At 37.6% G+C, this 18,609-nt stretch overlaps 1 protein-coding gene across 50 annotated transcripts in view; it reads left to right on the top strand.

Annotated features, from left to right (window-relative positions):
- Positions 1–17,850, top strand: part of ADD3 (adducin 3) — a 127,967-nt gene extending 110,117 nt beyond the window's left edge. For 21 of the 50 annotated variants that reach the window (XM_081541466.1, XM_081541527.1, XM_081541615.1 and 18 more), the window contains 13 exons: positions 241–379; positions 2,092–2,243; positions 3,233–3,313; positions 4,157–4,306; positions 4,780–4,923; positions 5,036–5,134; positions 6,518–6,700; positions 7,259–7,516; positions 8,834–8,953; positions 9,387–9,473; positions 13,055–13,178; positions 14,868–14,963; positions 15,583–17,850. In XM_081541466.1, the coding sequence (XP_081397592.1) occupies positions 241–379; positions 2,092–2,243; positions 3,233–3,313; positions 4,157–4,306; positions 4,780–4,923; positions 5,036–5,134; positions 6,518–6,700; positions 7,259–7,516; positions 8,834–8,953; positions 9,387–9,473; positions 13,055–13,178; positions 14,868–14,963; positions 15,583–15,875 (1,926 nt within the window). In that variant the 3' untranslated portion in view covers positions 15,876–17,850. Of the gene's footprint in view, positions 1–240; positions 380–2,091; positions 2,244–3,232; positions 3,314–4,156; positions 4,307–4,779; positions 4,924–5,035; positions 5,135–6,517; positions 6,701–7,258; positions 7,517–8,833; positions 8,954–9,386; positions 9,474–13,054; positions 13,183–14,867; positions 14,964–15,582 lie in introns of all 50 variants that reach the window. The other 29 variants (XR_014068860.1, XR_014068866.1, XR_014068864.1 and 26 more) reach the window with 3 other exon arrangements.
- The last annotated feature ends 759 nt before the right edge of the window (positions 17,851–18,609 follow it).

Below are 18,609 nucleotides of genomic sequence, written 5' to 3'. Positions count from 1 at the left end.
TTTTCTTAGAGATTACAAATGCCTAATGATTTTCCATCCCCTGAAAGCAAGCTTCTTGCAGCTGCTTCCAGTGTTTTAGTTTTCTTATTTTGTGTTTTATATATTTTTTTAAATAGTGTAGACGAAAGTTATTCCAGAGAGGGATGGGGGAAAGATTGATCATATCAGACCAAGTTATATTGGGATCGTTCTGCTCCACGTGACATGCATGTGCTCAGTGATTACTTTTGTGTATTACAGGCCTTTCGGGAAGACTTGGAATGCCTTATTCAAGAACAGATGAAGAAAGGCCACAATCCAACTGGATTACTAGCATTACAACAGATTGCAGATTACATCATGACCAGTTCTTTCTCGGGCTTTACTTCACCTCCCCTCAGTACGTCAGTTTTGTTAAGTTTTTGAAAAATTGTAGTTTCATCTCCACTTTGACAGTGTACATTTCTAGCAGCATGTTCTGATCTGGTTCAGTACTTCAGTTTATAACATCTAATACTGAGAGTATAACATAGTGTTAGGGTCTCTTACTTTTTCATACCAACCAGACATTTACCAGACTTCGTGAGGATTGCAAAATAGTTATAAAATGTGGTCCCTGCCCCAGATAAACTCCTATTTGAGTTGAGGAGACATACACTGAATTCACAAAAGATTAAAACTGCAAGATAACTGTAGAGGAAAAAAATTACAAAGCAACTTAAAAGAAATTGTCTACTGACTTTTTCTAAGTCATCTTGCTATGAACTCAGAGTTGGAATTGATTATGGGGTGAAGTGGACCAAAAGAACTTTATGAAAGAAGAGAGACCTCAGCTAACCAGACTTTAAAACGATGGAGCAGTAGCAATTAGAACTTGATGTAAAAGAGGTGTTAGCACATTTTATCCATTCAACAGGCCTTTACGGAGAGCACCAGTTTGGTGGACTGAACACTGTAAGGATGCCAAGAGTCAACTCGTTGAGTACAAGCACTTTACATCTCAGAGAGAGACATGCACAGAACTAACTGGTGTACCTGGGCAGGTACAGAATCCCAGACCTCAGGGACTTTTCCTTCTATTTCTTTCTTTGTTACTTCCTTTTTTCTTTTTTGTTAAAGATTTACGAGTAGGAATTCGATGAATTCAAGTACTTCCCAAATAGAGGAATAGCATGCAGAGAGACATGATGGTGGGAACATGCAAGGTGTGGGTAGAACTCAAGTGGATCAGTATCTTGGCACACACATACTGGTTAAAGAATCTTTGAAAGAGTCCCAGAGTGAGTTATAAGTGCTTGAACTAGAGTGGTGGTTGTGGGAATGAGAACAAAGAGATCAGTGAGAAGGGCATAGCCAAGGAAGGGGAGAGAAGACTTATCAACAGGTTTGAATGTGGTGATGGCGGGGGTGGCAGATCAGTGGTGAGAAGAATGATGAGTTCCAGCATCACTCACTCTTCCCACTTGGGAGAAACTGGAAAACTGAAAGGTTGAGCTAGTTGGGTTCACTTTTTCTATAATACTGATTATCTGACATGCGCCATGCACCCTAACAAGAGTATGTAGGGCTAAGGGCCAAGAGGCCGACAATAGTACCACACAGGCCTGGAGGAGAAGTCTAGGAAAGAGGTGGGTAAGGGTAGCCAGGAGAATGAAGACAGCAAAAGTTGAATTTAGCAATTGGGTCATTAGAGATGAAGACTAGTTCTTGTTGCTTGGTGCGGGCAGAAACCAGACTACTGTTTGATTGCATCCTTAAATATTTTTTGTTTAAATAAAAGTCAAAAGAGGTAAGGTAGCTAATTTTTAGATCTTATCAGCTGTTACCATTGGGATCATGTGACCATATTCCCCCAGTGATATGAGCCTAACTCCCTAACATCACTCCCTACCAAGTACCAGATGAAACATCAAGGCGATAGCTGATAAGTATTTTCACTCTGGGTGTACTTCCCTGGAGGAAGATAAGCTAATGCAACGTTGTGTGGGCTGGTAAGTTTCAGATCATCATTTACAGGCTGGGACACTCCCAGACTCAGGCCGCTTTCTGGCAACTAATTTTCAGGTAAGGAATTATTTGACCTGAATCTCTCTCCCCAATTTTTCCTCTTAGGTCTTGGCATGGTCACACCTATCAATGACCTTCCTGGAGCAGATACATCCTCGTACGTGAAGGGAGAAAAGCTTACTCGTTGTAAACTTGCCAGCCTGTACAGACTTGCAGACTTGTTTGGATGGGCCCACCTGGCAAATACATACATCTCAGTGAGTCCTTCGGCTTTCAATTCCTTTGTTTAAAATCCCAACTTGAAGGCAACTATGCTCTCCTCACCTTTACTCAGAAGTCCAGTTTTCAGACCTTGTTTCCTGAACATAGCATGCTGGACCACAACCTCATCCTGATTTAAACCTTATCTTTGAGAGGCTACAGTTAACACCAACTTTCTTCACCATTTATTACCTGTGTTGTTTCTTTAATTCAGACCAGTTGCAGAACCTATCTGAAAAGAAATCCTCCTGGCAGGATTTTATCTCTGTGTATTAATTATATCTGAGAGTCAGTGATTTTTTTTTTTTTAAATGCTTTGAAAAGCATTTGGGGCAGGGAAAGTAGAGGAGACAAAGGAGATTGCCTCCTTGGTCTTTATTTTTTAAATATATTTTCCCCTTTCTTCATCGTTATCTTGTTTTCATGTTGCCACACTTGGAAACAAGACAATATTTGGAAGCAAAAGGTATGGAAATAATGTGTGATGAAAATGGCACAGATACGAGGTACAATCTTCCTACAACTTTTCATTCCTTCCTCCAGCTGTTCCTTGGTTTCCCCTTTCTTTTCAACCTTAATTCCTTCCTAGGAAGAGACTTTTTTTCTCTTTCCTTTGCCTATTTCCCTTAATTTTCATAATGTAAATCAAAGTTACAGTCATATCTCAATGGGTTGAATAATATTGGCATTCATTTATCCTGAGATGAGCTGACCCTAAACAACCTTAGAACTCCCAAAATAACACTTTAGGTAAGTCCAGTAAATGAAGACCTAATGTCAGAATTTTTTAGCAAGTATTGAAGCCTTGAGGGAAGAAAACTTTTCAAGGCAAGTTTGATGTTGCACGCCTTTAATTTCTGCTTTTTCCACCCCCCCACCCAGATATCTTACAGTACTCATTATGAGTATATTCTTAGTCATGTTTATACTGTGAAATATAAACACCTCATAGTAATTCTATTTTGTTTTGTTTTGTTTCTCCCAGGTAAGAATAAGTAAGGAGCAAGACCACATAATAATAATTCCCAGAGGCCTGTCTTTTTCTGAAGCCACAGCCTCCAATTTGGTACAATTTTCATTCCTATGTTACTTTTTCTGTGCTTCCTTGTACTTTTCTGACAGCTTTTTAGCTTTTAGTACTGGACAGAACAAGAAGAGGTATGGATGGAAAAACATTTACTAGTGAACAGGGAAGAATTTGGAAAGTTAATGTTGATTTTTTTAAGAAGAGCTTTAGGGTTCGAGAAAAACAGGTAGTTGAAGAGTCTAATAAATGAATTGGCCTAATCAGTAAACCTATTCATGTTTTGAAGAGAATCTTTTGATTTTTTTTTTTCTGTACTCTGTAATTTGTTTAAACACACGCACACACAGTCTATATGTTTTATAGGTAGATTTAAACAAAGTTCAATTGGTGTGAGTATAGGGTGTGACATTCTAGCATTTCTTTTTTCATGATTGTACTCGGGAGCACTGTCCCTGGCCTCTACTAGAGCAGTAGGAATTTTGTTGATTCTAGTGCTATAGTGTTAATTAGCAAATGGACGTTTTCCAGCAAGTTCAGTAAACGCCAGACCTTCAGTGAAGAGCTTAAGTTATTCAGTTTCTTAAAAACTGTACTTCTTGCTAAATGCTGTTTTGTTGCAGACTACATGTTGTAAATAAAATTCGATGGGAACAAAGCCACACCCATTCTTTCACAGTAGTTTGTGGCAGCTTTTCTACTATAGTGGCAGAGTTGAGTAGTTGTAACAGAGGCCCACAAAATCTAAAATATTTGCCTTCTGACTTTTGACAAAGTTTGCCATTCCTTCCACCCCAACCCCCGCCCACCCCCCGTTTAGGTTGTGGAACATGGGAAACTTTGATGCGTGTGTACCAATTAAGTATGTCTTTCTGATTTTTCCAGGTGAAAGTCAATATAATAGGAGAAGTGGTTGATCAGGGAAGTACTAATTTGAAAATTGACCATGCAGGCTTCAGTCCCCATGCCGCGATATATTCAACACGTCCTGATGTTAAGTGTGTGATACACATCCATACCCTTGCAACGGCAGCTGTAAGTCACTGAAGGGCCAAAACCAACAATGACCCTGGGAAGTGTGTTATTTCCATGGCTTTCCTTCCATGATACTTTATAATCTTCATTCTTTCAGACCCCACCATTTGAAGTCATTTTCAGAGTATTAATCTTCTGCATAAGAAAGCAAAAGGCCCTTTGGACTAAATGCTACTGTTCTAGGGAAAAAACTGGAGAGAGAGCATTTGCATTTTTTAATGAATCAGTTTAATAATTGCATTATTGAGTTCTTTAGAGCAAAGCTTCTTTCCTAATATCTGGCACAGCATGTAAATAGAATCCCCAAGTTCTTTTCTTTCTCTTGAAGAAGCAAAGAACTAAGCTGGGAGGAGTCTGGAGTGCTGAGCACAGTGAATAGGCCAGTGCTACCTGAGCTGACTGAAGAATCCAGTTCCTGTGAAGGTGTAATCAGTAACCAAATGTGTTATCTTGGCATGAACCTGATCAAATAGGTGTCCTCCATGAAGTGCGGGATCCTTCCAATTTCTCAAGAGTCCCTGATCCTGGGAGATGTCGCCTATTATGACTACCAAGGGTCACTTGATGAACAGGAGGAGAGAATTCAACTGCAGAAAGTTCTGGGGCCAAGTTGTAAGGTGTGTAGTAGAGTCTCTATCGAAGGAGCTATTTTTGTTGCTGTTACTGTTGATGAAAGCAGTGTGAGCTATGCCAGTTATTTAAAGTGATTGCTTTGGGATTCTATTTTAGGTGCTGGTACTCAGAAATCATGGTGTGGTAGCACTTGGAGAAACAGTTGAGGAGGCTTTTCATTACATTTTTAATGTGCAGATAGCCTGTGAGACTCAAGTAAGAAAAACTTTTACCCCTCCCCCCGCCTTTTTTTGCTTTATTATTTGTTGGGTTGGGTATTGTGTTTACTTATTTCCAGAGTTCTGTCAGTTGGTGGCTTTTTGTTTTGTTTTGTCTTTTAAGAGAAGTTGTGCTTCACTTGAGTAAAAAGGGTCAACTGAGTATCTCTTAAATTGAAAACAGGAAGAAAGAAAGTTAAAATTCATGTACAGACACATACGCCAAATCTAAGAGCTTCATAAACATCATTTTCCTACTTTTCAAGACGGTATAGTTGCACATTTCTCCCTTGTCACCCTCTAGCGGTGTGGTGCTAATTGAGGAACAAAGATGACTGTTAGTTATCAAAGATCAGCTGTGTTGTGGTCACTTTTATAAAAGGGGTAAGAGCAGCGCCCGGAGAAGGCAATGGCAACCCACTCCAGTCCTCATGCCTGGAAAATCCCATGGACGGAGGAGCCTGGTGGGCTGCAGTCCATGGGGTCGCTAGGAGTCGGACACGACTGAGCGACTTCACTTTCACTTTTCCCTTTCATGCCTTGGAGAAGGAAATGGCAACCCACTCCAGTACTCTTGCCTGGAGAATCCCAGGGACGGGGGAGCCTGGTGGGCGGCCGTCTCTGGGGTCGCACAGAGTCGGACACGACTGAAGCGACTTAGCAGCAAGAGCAGCGCCAGAAGTTTTAGGAACTCATGCAATTTCCAGAGGTTCCACAGCCTCAGCCTCATTATTATAATGGATTAGATATTTATTAACCCCAGAGAAGCTGGGTGTATTTAACAGCTCTGATTTACCCCCTTTAAGAAAAACCAAGCAGATTCTCTTGAAGCAAATGGTAAGAATCTGAATTTATTGGAAAGGCTGCAAAAAGGAGGGGAGAGAAGGGGTGTGCTTTTCCTACCAACTTTAACTTAACAACCAACTTTTTTTTTTTTTTGCTTTAATGGTCAGTCTTCTCAAATGAGGCTATGAAAAGCTTCATTATATTGAAATAATGAGCTAACTTCTGCTTCAGTATTCTTAAATTCACAGTATGGTGTTTTCCTTTAAAATCATAACTTTCAACAAAAGTTTAAACTGGACGGCCATGGGAAAACTGCAAGGAAAGAACTTTAAAATTTGGCAAGAGAATTCAGTTTCTTGAAATATATTAAAGGGTATGGCTCTAAATGTATTTTCCATCAGGGAGGGTCCGAGTCCTGGAAGGTAGAGATGGATGGAAAAGCTCCTAAAGCTGCCTGCTTTCGCAAGTTTCTTTGTTGGTAGCCTGAAGACGTGTTACAGATACTTGCAGAATCAAACTTGTGCCTTTTGCAAAGTGAAGTGCTCGTTCCAGTCTTTGCAGTCCTGCGCCTCTAATACTGTGCCGTCAATTACAGGTGCGGGCACTGGCGGGGGCAGGTGGGGCAGACAATCTGCTTGTGCTGGACCTTCAGAAGTACAAAGCTTCCACTCACACTGTAGCGGCATCTGGAGGAGGAGGAGTGAATATGGGTTCCCATCAAAAGTGGAAGGTCGGCGAGATTGAGTTTGAAGGGCTGATGAGGACTCTGGACAACTTGGTAGGTAAAAAATTGACCATGAACTTGATTTCATGTTTCCAGATTTAGGACCAGATGTCCCCTTTTCCCCATGGTTTGGGAACATGCTCCTTACTCCTCTGGGAGCAGAGTGTGACCCTAGGAAGGAACTTGGTGTATTTTAAGAATTGGTGAAACAGGCAACTGTCATCTTATCTCAGATTTTTACTCTCTTCCACTAAGAGTCAGAAAGCAGATTGCCTTCAGACCCAAGAACAAAGACTTAAATGAGCACTGAGATTTGGCCTCCAGAAAACCAGTTTATATCTTGGAAAGTGTTTCTGGTCAGCAGTTTTGAAATTACCTTTGTCAGAAATAGTTGTGTGAGTGGAAATTGCTTTGTCAGCTGAAATCAATTTTAACTAGATCTTGAAATTTGCTTAACTTCAACTCTAGTGTTATGTGGCAGTTATGTGGAGTTTGGAAGAATTTCCCCTTTTTGTTTTTCAGTGAAAGAATCATTTGTTTAAAGAATTAGCCTCTAAATGCTGTGTTTGGGACAAGTTTGATTGCTTCAAATGTGGCTTCTCCCTCCCCCAGGGATATAGAACAGGCTATGCTTACAGGCACCCTCTCATTCGAGAAAAGCCGAGACACAAGAGTGATGTAGAGATCCCAGCCACTGTGACTGCCTTTTCCTTCGAAGATGATACAGTGCCCCTCTCACCCCTCAAATACATGGCGCAGAGGCAGCAGCGTGAAAAAACCAGATGGTTGAACTCACCAAACACCTACATGAAAGTGAACGTGCCTGAGGAGTCTCGGAATGGGGAGACCAGCCCCAGGACCAAAATCACAGTATGTCCCTGCTGAACGTGGTTTGCCTTTACTAAAGATTTTGCCTAGTTACTGATGAATTGAATGGTCTGTGTTGAAGATATTGGGAAAGTAGGATATACTATTAATGATATGACTATAACTTATTAGATAACATTTGTTATCTAACAAAGTACAAGGCACTTTGTTCCACATGCCGTACATAAATTATCTCATTTATTTCTCCTACTATGGAGAGGATGCTGTTTTTCTCCTCCATTTTATAGATGAGAAAACTGAAGCACAGAGGGATTAACTAATCATCTGTGAGGTGGAATCGGGGTTTGGAAGAGGCAGTCTGACTCTGGTGCCCAGTTCTGTCCATTGCATGATGCTGCTTTGTAGTGTATAGTGTACTCGGGAATCAGAGCTATAAAAGTTGTCAACTCCTAATGGTGCCAAGTTTTGTGAATTACTGCACATAGCTACCCTTAAGCAAGATCTTGTAGATAAAGAAACAGGTAATCTTAAAGTTTTCAGCATTTTGTCTCAGATTTGGTTTAATTTTGGAGTGCTTATCATTATCATTAAATATTCTCTAGGTGCTCAAAATTAGTTCATCCTATCATATAAATCTCAGGAGTATTCAGTATGGAAATACCTAGGCATCGGTGCTTTTTCTCTAGTCCATATGATTTATTATCTCCTAGTAAAAGAACATATGTTTCCTGGAATTAATTTTCTTGAAAGAAACTAATGGCTAGTCATCATTAATCTTGATGAATATTATCCTTCTTTGAGGGATATGATGGATAAATGAGAATTATATAAGGCTCTTCCACCTCTATAGTGCCATTATACTGTAGATTACTACCAGATTATCCCCTTTGCAAAATGCTAGTCAGGGGCTTGGCCCATTCTGTCAGCCAAAATTTAAAAATGCAATCTGAAAAACTAAATCCTAAAAGATTTCTTGAGTCCTTTTTGATGATTTCTTAGCCATCATCACATGAGAAAACTCCAGTGCAGGTGGCCGCTCTAAATGTGAGTTAGTGTGAGATCAAGCTCTATATGCTTGAAATATTTTCACCAACATGTTTAAAATGCCCAAAGGAGAAAATTTAAATAACTGCATAATTTAGTGTTCTTCATGGTACCAACATTTGTTTGATTTTAAGTGAATGCTAATTCTAACTAGTATGGGAGATATACTAATTTACCACAAAAAACTGCTTAGTGAAATTCTTTAACATATTGGCAGTGTATGCCCCCACCCCCTTGAGTCAATAAACAGTTGTCAAGAACCTACCATATTTCCTTAATACAAAGCTTCATTCTAGAAAATTTTTGATTTTTTAGTGGATGAAAGCAGAGGACTCTTCTAAAGTTAGTAGCGGAACACCTATCAAGATTGAAGATCCAAATCAGTTTGTTCCTTTAAACACCAACCCGAATGAGGTACTAGAAAAGAGAAATAAGGTAAGACACGGTCTTCTGTGGCTGGAGAAGGCATTTTTATGCTGTTTTATGTTTAAATCACTAGTGACTGAATCTGCTTAATGCTAAGTTTAGAGGTTTGAATACAGAAGAATTTGCAATTTAATTCTGTATAATTTCAGCTTGTATGGAATACCTCCAGCTCTTTTCTGGTTTCTGATAAGAGGGCTATATGGGGAAGAAGTATTAGACATATTTCTGCTGTATTAGTGAAAAATGTAGCTCTCTTACACTGAAAGACAATAGGAAATCTCATGTCAAGAGGAGTGGAGGATATCATGTGAGTTGTTAGGATGGTAAAAGAGAGCTTTATGGAGGGGGAATTAAAGCAGCCCTTACCCGGGGTGGTCAAATAGTAAGCCAAAGGTCACCTGCAGAGTTGCCCCCAAGAACTTCTTACTGTTTTTCAATTCAGATTCGAGAGCAAAATCGATATGACTTGAAAACAGCAGGACCACAATCTCAGTTGCTTGCTGGAATTGTTGTGGATAAGCCTCCTTCTGTAAGTCCGTGAAGCAGTATGATCTTTGTTTTCCCAGTAATTTCTACTTTTTAAATATGAGTAATTGTTTTTACTAAAGTTAATAAGTTAAAAGTCAAATCCACAAGACTTAAAATGTCACCTTCAATTCCCAATTTCTAGGGGTTAAGGACTTTATTCTAGCATTTACTTTTGTTTCTAAAGAGCGTCTTTATTCTCCTTCTTGATTTATCAGTTTTAGACTTCAGTTTTATTTCATCAAATCTACTTCATCAGCTATTAGAAGTACCATTGTTTTATATATCACTAAAAGAGATACAAACGCTGACATTTATAATTGTTAAGAAACCAATGATAAGATGAATTCCAATTTCAGAGATGAGAAATTGTGAGAGAGAAGCACGTCTTAGAATTAATGAAAAATAATAGTGACTTCTTTTATGGATGACGAGGATTTAGCCTATTTACACAAGGCTCCCTTTTGCATTCTCCCAGTAAGGTTGTATCATGTTATTTTGTCTAGGTAGCTTTCAATGTTTATATTTTTAAACGCTTACTGCTGAGCCAGGTAGTATTCCAAGATGACGTTTCCTTTCTTAGACAACTTTTCTGCCCCCGGAGGAAAAGCTGCCTCCTTTTTTCATTGGCTTAGTATTTGGGATACATTAGGCTTAGTTCTTCCCAAACTTTTCTTAATATTATTTTCCATAGAGTCAAAGGTAACAGGTAATCTCTCAGGTCCAGCTCTTTGTCATTGTCATTAGGGTCCAGATCTGGGCTAGCTGCTCTTTAGGCCAGATATACTGGCTCATCCTGAGGTTCCTGAGCTTCTCGCTATGTGGTTCTGTTTCCTGCATGTCTCCCACTTTCTTGATTTATTCCTTTATCATTTAGCACATCCTCTAATAGCTTTCTGAGAAAGGATACATAGGAGGTAACAGTCTGAAAACCTGTATTCTACCTTCAAATGTGCATGTAATAGATACAGAATTCTATTTTACAAATAATATGAGAAACATCACAATATTGTCCCCTAACTCCCATTATTGTTGAAAGCAGGAGAGTATTGTGATTCATGTACCCTTGTGTAGGCCTCTTTTTTTAAGACCTTTTCTACATTCCTGCTATTCTGAAATTTTATGATGGTGTGCTTTGTAGTAGATTTCTTTTTTTTTTCCATTTTTAGCATTTAGTGATCCTTTTCAATCTGCAAAGTCTTGTCCTTCAGTTCTGGGAGTTTTTTAAAGTATTTCTTCAGTTAAGTCGTCTTTTTTCCCCTTCAGTTTCTTTTTCTGTCAGGTTATATATTGTTGTTGTTGTTGTTCAGTCACTAAGTCATGTCCCACTCTTTGCCACCCCTGAGCTGCAGCACGCCAGGCTTCCCTGTCCTTCACTATCTCCCAGAGTTTGCTCAAATTCATGTCCATCGAGTCGGTGATGCCATCCAACCATCTCATATGCTATCACCCCCTTTTCTTCCTGCTCTCAATCTTTCCCAGCATCAGGGTCTTTTCCAATGAGTCAGTTCTTCGCATCAGGTGGCCAAAGTATTGAAGCTTCAGCTTCAGCATCAGGCCTTCCAGTGAATATTCAGGACTGATTTCCTTTAGGATGGACTGGTTTGATCTCCTTGCAGTCCAAGGGACTCTCAAGAGTCTTCTCCAGTACCACGGTTTGAAAGCCTCAGTTCATCACTCAGCGTTCTTTATGGTCCACCTCTCACATCATACATGACTATTGGAAAAACCATAGCTTTGACTAGATGGACCTTTGTTAGTGAAGTGATGTCTTTGCTTTTTAATATGCTGTCCAGGCTTGTCATATCTTTTCTTCCAAGGAGCAAGAGTCTTTTAATACCAGGGCTGCAGTCACTGTCCACAGTGATTTTGGAGTCCAAGAAAATAAAATGTGTCACTATTTCCACTTTTTCCCCTTCTACTTGCCGTGAAGTGATGGGACCAGATGCCATGATCTTAGTTTTTTGAAAGTTGAGCTTTTTCACTCTCTTCTTTCACCCTTATCAAGAGGCTTTTCAGTTCCTTTTCACAGGATATATATTAATATACTGTTAGCTGGATCTCTGACTAAGCCTCTGATTTTTTTCTTTGCTGTTTTCTTTTTGTCTTTTAATCCTACTTTCTGGAAGATTTGCTTGACTCTATTTTCTAAGCCTTCTATTTAGTTTTCTATTTTGATTTTTAAAAAAATTTTAAGACTTCTTATTCCCTGAGTGTTCCTTTTTTTTCTTATAATATCTTGGAATATTTTCTCATACAGTATTTCCTATTTTCCCTCTTATTCTGAGGATATCAACTTGAATTTTTCTTCGGCTGCCTTTATTGTCTGTTTCTTCTGAGTTCCCTTTTTCTTCTTAATTCTGGTCTCCTCCATGTTGGAAACTTTTCCTCCAGCGTCTGGAAGTCCGTGGTAGTCTGTCTGTATTTAAGAATGAGGCAGTGAAAGCCAGTCAGAGCCCAGGTGTGTGCAGAGTCTGGGAACTGGGGAGCTCCTCTGCAGGGTGCCTGGATATGGACCAGGTTGTTTCTTTCAGGAATGCCCAAGTGCTGGTATCTGTAGTTCTTTCATCTGGGGTCATTTAATTTATCCGGAGAGTTCTCTAGTCTCTTGCCAGTCTGCCTCCGTCATCCTGGGAGCCCTTAACTGTGTTTTGTGTCCCCAAATCAGTCATTCGGAAGAATAAGCCCCTGATCTTCTGCAGAGATGAGAGAGAGAGCAGTGCGCATGTGTGTGGAACAGGAAAGGGGACCTGAGAATCTATCTGATCCTTCTTCACACTTCTAAGTTGTCCCTTTTCAGCTTTTCTTCACCGCCACTTTCTGTGGTACTTGACCCTTATCAGACCTCTACAAGGCACACAGGCAGGCTCCTTTTTAGCATCCTTCTTTGCAGGGCTAAGGCTTCAATTTTCTCATATCTGCCACCTACTCTTGAACCTGCTTTCCATCTTCCAACCATGCGTTATCATTTCTCATCCTGTGTTGTCTCCTCTTCCATTCTCTTGTCCTTAAAAGTTTATACCATTTTTGCTACTGTTCCCTTACTATCATTTTAGTAAGGTTTTGGGATGAGTTGTCTTTTAATGCATGGGTTCAATCTGCCAGGTTTACCTCAAAGTCTCATTAATTTCTTTCCTAGAGCAAATAGGTACAAGTTTATTTTCATAGCAGATTTTAAAAGTTCTCTTGGTACAGTTTCATTTTTCTAAACCTTTTTTTTACAAAGGCTTTTTGGCATTCTTGGTTTTTAAGATATTTCTTACGTGGAAGTTTCTAGAACTTGGTTTAGTTTTCTTTTATTTTAAGAGTTACTAAAATTGACCTATGCAGGCTTGAGGGAGCATCATTGGCAATTTTAGTCTATTGGATCAGTAGTCTAAAATCACTAATCTGGATATGAATATTTTAAAGCGTGTTACTTTATCATTTCTTATGGGTGTTGTGAGTTGGGGTGTCACATACATCATATATAGATTTAAGTGGGTATATATGAAGTTGTGGGTATATATATATGTAAATATATATAAATAAATATATGTATATGAGTAAAACTCTTGGTAACAAGTCAGTGTTTTTCTTCGCAAGACCATGCAGTTTGAAGATGATGATCATGCCCCACCAGCTCCTCCCAACCCCTTCAGTCATCTCACAGAAGGAGAACTTGAAGAGTATAGGAGGACAATCGAACGTAAACAGCAAGGCCTGGAAGGTTAGTACACTTTGAAGTTAAGCCCCAGCTAACTACACTGCTAACAGAGCCCCTTGAGTTGGATGATAGAAGGTAGTCAGGATTTTTTTTTTTAATGTTTCTTTACCATCAGTTGTTCCATGTGCTCTCTCTGAGTCTTTACTTGAGTGTAAGTAGGATTAAAATGTGAAGAGCTACCACATACCATGTGTGTTAACATGTAGAGAAGGCTGTTTTCCTTAGAAAGCAATCTGATTGCTAGCAGAAAGTCTATAGTAAAGTGAAATCCCCAGATGAGTAAAGAATCACTAGCTAAAGTAAATGTAGATAAATTAATAGATTTAAACATTTCAGAAAATATGGCTTTTTAAAAAATTTTGTTTTACTTTGACATAATTGTACATTCACAGGTATGTGGCTTTAATGTTTTGTAAAATCTCTGTTGTTCCTGGATGTCTCAAGATGTCAGTACTGTAATTTCCAAATCTAAAATAAAGTGGGATGCTAGAATTTTTATGTGACTTTTCTTAAGCACATGGGCACTCTAGTGAGGTTTCTTTTTTCTGACTTCAGAACCCTAAGTAAGGGTTGCATTTAAGAACTGTTTATGAAAACGCCAATTAAATACTAGCTCACTTTTACTCGAGAATAAGAGATTCTTTATAGAGAGGGTTCTCAGTCTTGGGTCTTTGGATAAGCTTCAGACAATCTATGAGCCATCCGAAAAATATCTTAAATATAATATAAAACTTAAATATAATATAAAATATAATTAATATTTGCTTAATTTTATATTTGAGGAAGTTAGGGGTGCCAGGTAGAGGACAAGAAGTCTATGACCCCAAAAGAGGGTAAGAGCCTCTGCTTTAGAGCATTTTCAACACACAGTTGAAATTTTTACCAAAAACGAAATAGAGCCACTAGTTAAAGAATCTTTGTGCCTGTTTGATGATATCATGTAGAAAGAACTAATGACATCTGGATCATCCAGGAAACAGTTCTCATCTCATCAATGTGATAGTGTCTTTGTCACAAAAGGGAGTCATCCTGACTCATTAATATAATCACATTAAATGTTTTAAGTGGTATTCTTCAACTTATGTTCATTCTAACATAAGGTTGGAAACTTTATTTTTGTATTTTGTAAAATGTCCCTCTTTAATCTCTTATTTTTTGAAAGCCTAAAGATGCCAGGTAACAAATATAGCACAATAGAACCATCTCCTTTTATATATAATTTTATAAGTAGTTTCTTCCACCTTCACTGTGACCTGAATCAGCTCACTAATATTGCTCTGATAGGAATCACTAATTGGAAATTGTTCAAAAATTCAGTGAGGCATTTTGCCTCATTAATATAGCATCATTGGTGAGGCTTTCAGATTTCCTTTCATTTGGCTGCTCAATGTATTTTTGGTTTTCTAACACTAGCAAAAGCTAAATGCTTACATATTATTTGCCTGGGCTGCCAGTAGCCATGCTTCCTTAAAGCATGTATGTCAAGTTAGCAGTAGCAGCCGGAGTGTTAACACGTTAACTTCCTCTTTCCACACAATGATCGATGTGTGGGATAACTGTGAGCCTGCTCAGCTCATGGCTGAAGCGTTTATCATGCCTGTGTATGTAGGTATTTGATGTATGCACTAACCTTCCTGAAACCTTAATGCTTTTTTGTTTCGCATGGCTTTTAACTAAACTCTTATCCAACAGATGCTGAGCAGGAATTACTGTCAGATGACGCTTCATCTGTTTCACAAATTCAGTCTCAAACTCAGTCACCGCAAAATATCCCTGAAAAATTAGAAGGTATTCAATGTAATTCCCCACAGCCTTCACCCAGTTAATCTTTAGAGTCTGTCCCTCTGTCATTTGTCTTCATATAAAGAAATTGAACACCTGATACAGTAAGTTTCTTACCATGCATTTTACTTACAGCTCCCAATGATTTTATTTTCTTTTATTATTATGGGGTGCTACTTTTGTTCAGCATTTATACTGACTTACCTTAATCTGGATTTTGGCAACCTAATAGTTCTTAAGAATTTGTGAAATTAAAATTGGTTTGTTGTATATCTTCCAATCAGAAGCATGAAATCTTTTTCAACTTTGATTGCCAGATGACCCCAAAATTAAAGAAAAATATATGTATGTTGTCTTCCTCATTTATACTGACTTGATTTACAATGAAACTGTCAATTCATCAAACTGGACTTATCTAGCCTTCATTCTTTGTTCTAACAACTTTGTTCCGTTTAAACCATTTAAGAGCATTAGCTTCATGCTAATAGGCCCATAGTCTATTAAAATAATCATCTGTTTTTATTGGGATCAAAGTAATGCCTTAGTACATTGCTTAAGCATTTCAGTTTTATAAAGCAAAGATGTTGACTATATAAAATAACAAAAAAATCTTCCCCTTTTGTAGAAAACCATGAGCTATTTTCCAAAAGCTTCATCTCCATGGACGTACCTGTCCTGATAGTGAATGGCAAGGATGATGTGCATGGTGTTGAAGACGAGCTTGCTCAGCGAGTAAGCAGGTTAACCACAAGCACCACCATAGAAAGCATTGAGATAACCATCAAGTCTCCAGAAAAAATTGAAGAAGTCCTGTCACCTGAAGGCTCACCTTCAAAATCACCATCCAAGAAAAAGAAGAAATTCCGCACTCCTTCTTTTCTGAAAAAGAACAAAAAAAAGGAGAAAGTTGAAGCCTAAATAGAGTCTTTTTATAATTGTTATTACAATGTGACGTTGCACATTTAAAAACCACATATAAGTTGATCATTAACATGCAGTGGTAGATCAGATTGGGGGTCTGTAGCAAACTGGACTTTTAAGAACTGGAAAGAGTTTTACTAAAAGAAAAACATATTATGAAAAACACTTTCAAAGTCATCTCTCATTTTCTATGTCCAAAAAAGGTTTTGAATTTTTAAACAATTGCTAGTTTTGATTAGCTTTGCCCTCATGAAGTATTATTATAATCCCCACAAACAGATATCTGTCTGAATTACTTCAGGCCTTCTACATAATATCTGTTGGAAAGAAATTACCAGTGAACGAGTGAGAGAATTTTTGTTTCTCAAAACCTGCTTCACTTGGTAATGAGATTATAGTTTTTTATCATGATTATTGACTGTAACTTTTGGGTTCCCATTGTTTCAATGGGCATTAACAGAATGCTTTAAAAGCTTCTAAGATAAGAATCTATAGCATTAGTATACACTGGCACATAATTGTTTTTTTTAAATTTAAGAAAAGATTCATTTGGAATTTTATTCATAGTATGAAATTTCCTCACCTGAAGTAACTTTGTTTGCAAAAAAAAAAAAGGTCATTTTAGTAAACTATAATTTTTGAAAAGTTCCTTTTTTATTAGTTTAGAAACCCCCTTATTTTTCAATGAAGGGGATTTTATACGCATAACATGGGTTATTTAGTTTAACTCTGGCAAAAACGATTTTTGTATGTTGAGACGTTTGTATACCATTCAGTATAAAAATGTCATAAGCATATTAGCCAATCATTTAACAGTAGAGCGCATTTGAGGCTGCTTGGTACTAAGTATACTTTAAATATAATTAAAGAATCCAGGGACTTAGTATCAAAAGGGGATTAGAGCATTTAAAGACATAACAAGATTCATATTTGAACCTTATAATGTATTTTTCTCTTAGTATTGCTAATGAATGAAAAAGCCCTCATATGGTAACCAAATGGAAAGAAAGAGACTGAGAGAGGAAGTGAGCAGTGACGGGAATAAGAGAGGTGTTATGAGAAGAGTTCTGGGTTGATGCTGCACGGTCATGATAGGATTTGAAGTGTAATTTACTTACAGCATGTCCCCAATTGCTAAAATTCTGTTTCTCTGCCAAAACCATTGTATTTCTTAGTTGACATTCAAGTTTTAAAAGGGTGAAATCCTTTTAACGTTACGTATTTTCAGAAGGCGGCACAAGAAGGAAACAGTGGGTCTAATCCCCGCCCCCCACCATGAGAAAACTACCACTTCTTAATTTTTACCAATTTTTCTTATCTTTTCAGTTAACTTTCTTCTAATGTAAATACAAATTTAAACCTAGGCTTAATATAGTTTTTTTTTTTCTTTCACCCAAGTAATGTCACAAATCAATGTAAAATCAGTGATCCAAAATAGTCAATGAGTAAAAATAATCCAAAATATTTCTGGAGGGTGAGTGATGTGTAAAAAAAATTCCATGGATTATAGTGTGTTGCGGGGCTGGTTCTGTTTGACTGTGAGTGTTTGATGATGCAAAGTTGAAACGGAGCCTGGAAAGTTCATTCTAGATCTCACTAACTACTGGAATCAGTGTTTTAATCTTAGTGGAAACCTTCAGTTGCTTAATTCTGTGTTTGAGGATTCTTTTTGTTCTACATCATTTATGTTGTATTACAACGTATGTAGAAACAGTAACCTGTGAACTATACTTTTCCATAACTTTTTAAAAATATATATATCTTAAATGAATGCAATGTGCATAAGTATTTTTTAAATGCAACAGTGAACTATTTGCACCTTTTGCTAATGCCTCTATTTACTTGCTTTGGCATAAAGAATGAGCCAATGAACCTCTGTGTCCTGTGGAAAATGTATAAATGTTATCTGATATTGCTCTTAGATGTAATGCTAATTAATGTAAAATCACAAATAAACAGTATTTTAAATAGATAGACTTGGTATCATTAGCTTTCTATTCAGGAGTGGTCACTTATCCTGTGGACTGTTGAGTTTTGTACTGCAGTGAGATTTTGAGTAAGACTGACACTTCTGAATAAGGAATGTCCTGATACATTTATTTTCAAATTAGTTGAAAATTAACTAATAAGCCCTTCTTGTTTCAGCTCATTTTGAAGGAAATATTCCCCAAGTGACCTATTTTTCTTTCTTGATAGGATGTGACAGTCTTAAATATTTTTCTGACTATCTATAGAGATCTTTGAAGGATTTAAGATTCTGATTCTCAGACTCAGTGCTACATGGATGTAGAATAGAAAATGTTGCAGTATATATGTTGAGTTTATACATTACTTCTCTTTGATTTTTAATTATGTAACAACGTAACATTAAAAAGATAGTAAAATAGAAAGGTTACCATTATACCACAATATTCAGCAAAATAATTTATTGTCTTCCAGCTCTTGTTATGTATGTATTTCCTGTGTATTGGTTATCATAGTATGGATGTAGTTTTATTCAAGATTTTTTCTGCTTACTATAGCATATTCTATCCTAAAAGATTTTCAAACTAAATCACTCACATGAATGATGTCTTATGATTTTTTTCCACCACTTTGTCCTAAAAATAGAGTGCAAGAGGGGAAATCATGTTAATTGAGGGTTCTGGTTAATTGAAGTTTTTACTATAATTACCCATTATAAAAATGAAGGGTTTGGGCTGAGAATAGATTCATAGTCTTGGGCATGTTT

This window comes from Giraffa tippelskirchi, chromosome 2, assembly GCF_054371585.1.
Source record: "Giraffa tippelskirchi isolate mGirTip1 chromosome 2, T2T-mGirTip1v1.2.pri, whole genome shotgun sequence".
NCBI lineage: Eukaryota > Metazoa > Chordata > Mammalia > Artiodactyla > Giraffidae > Giraffa > Giraffa tippelskirchi.
Note: the sequence above shows the minus strand (reverse complement) of the source record. Positions and strands in the feature narration are given on the sequence as shown.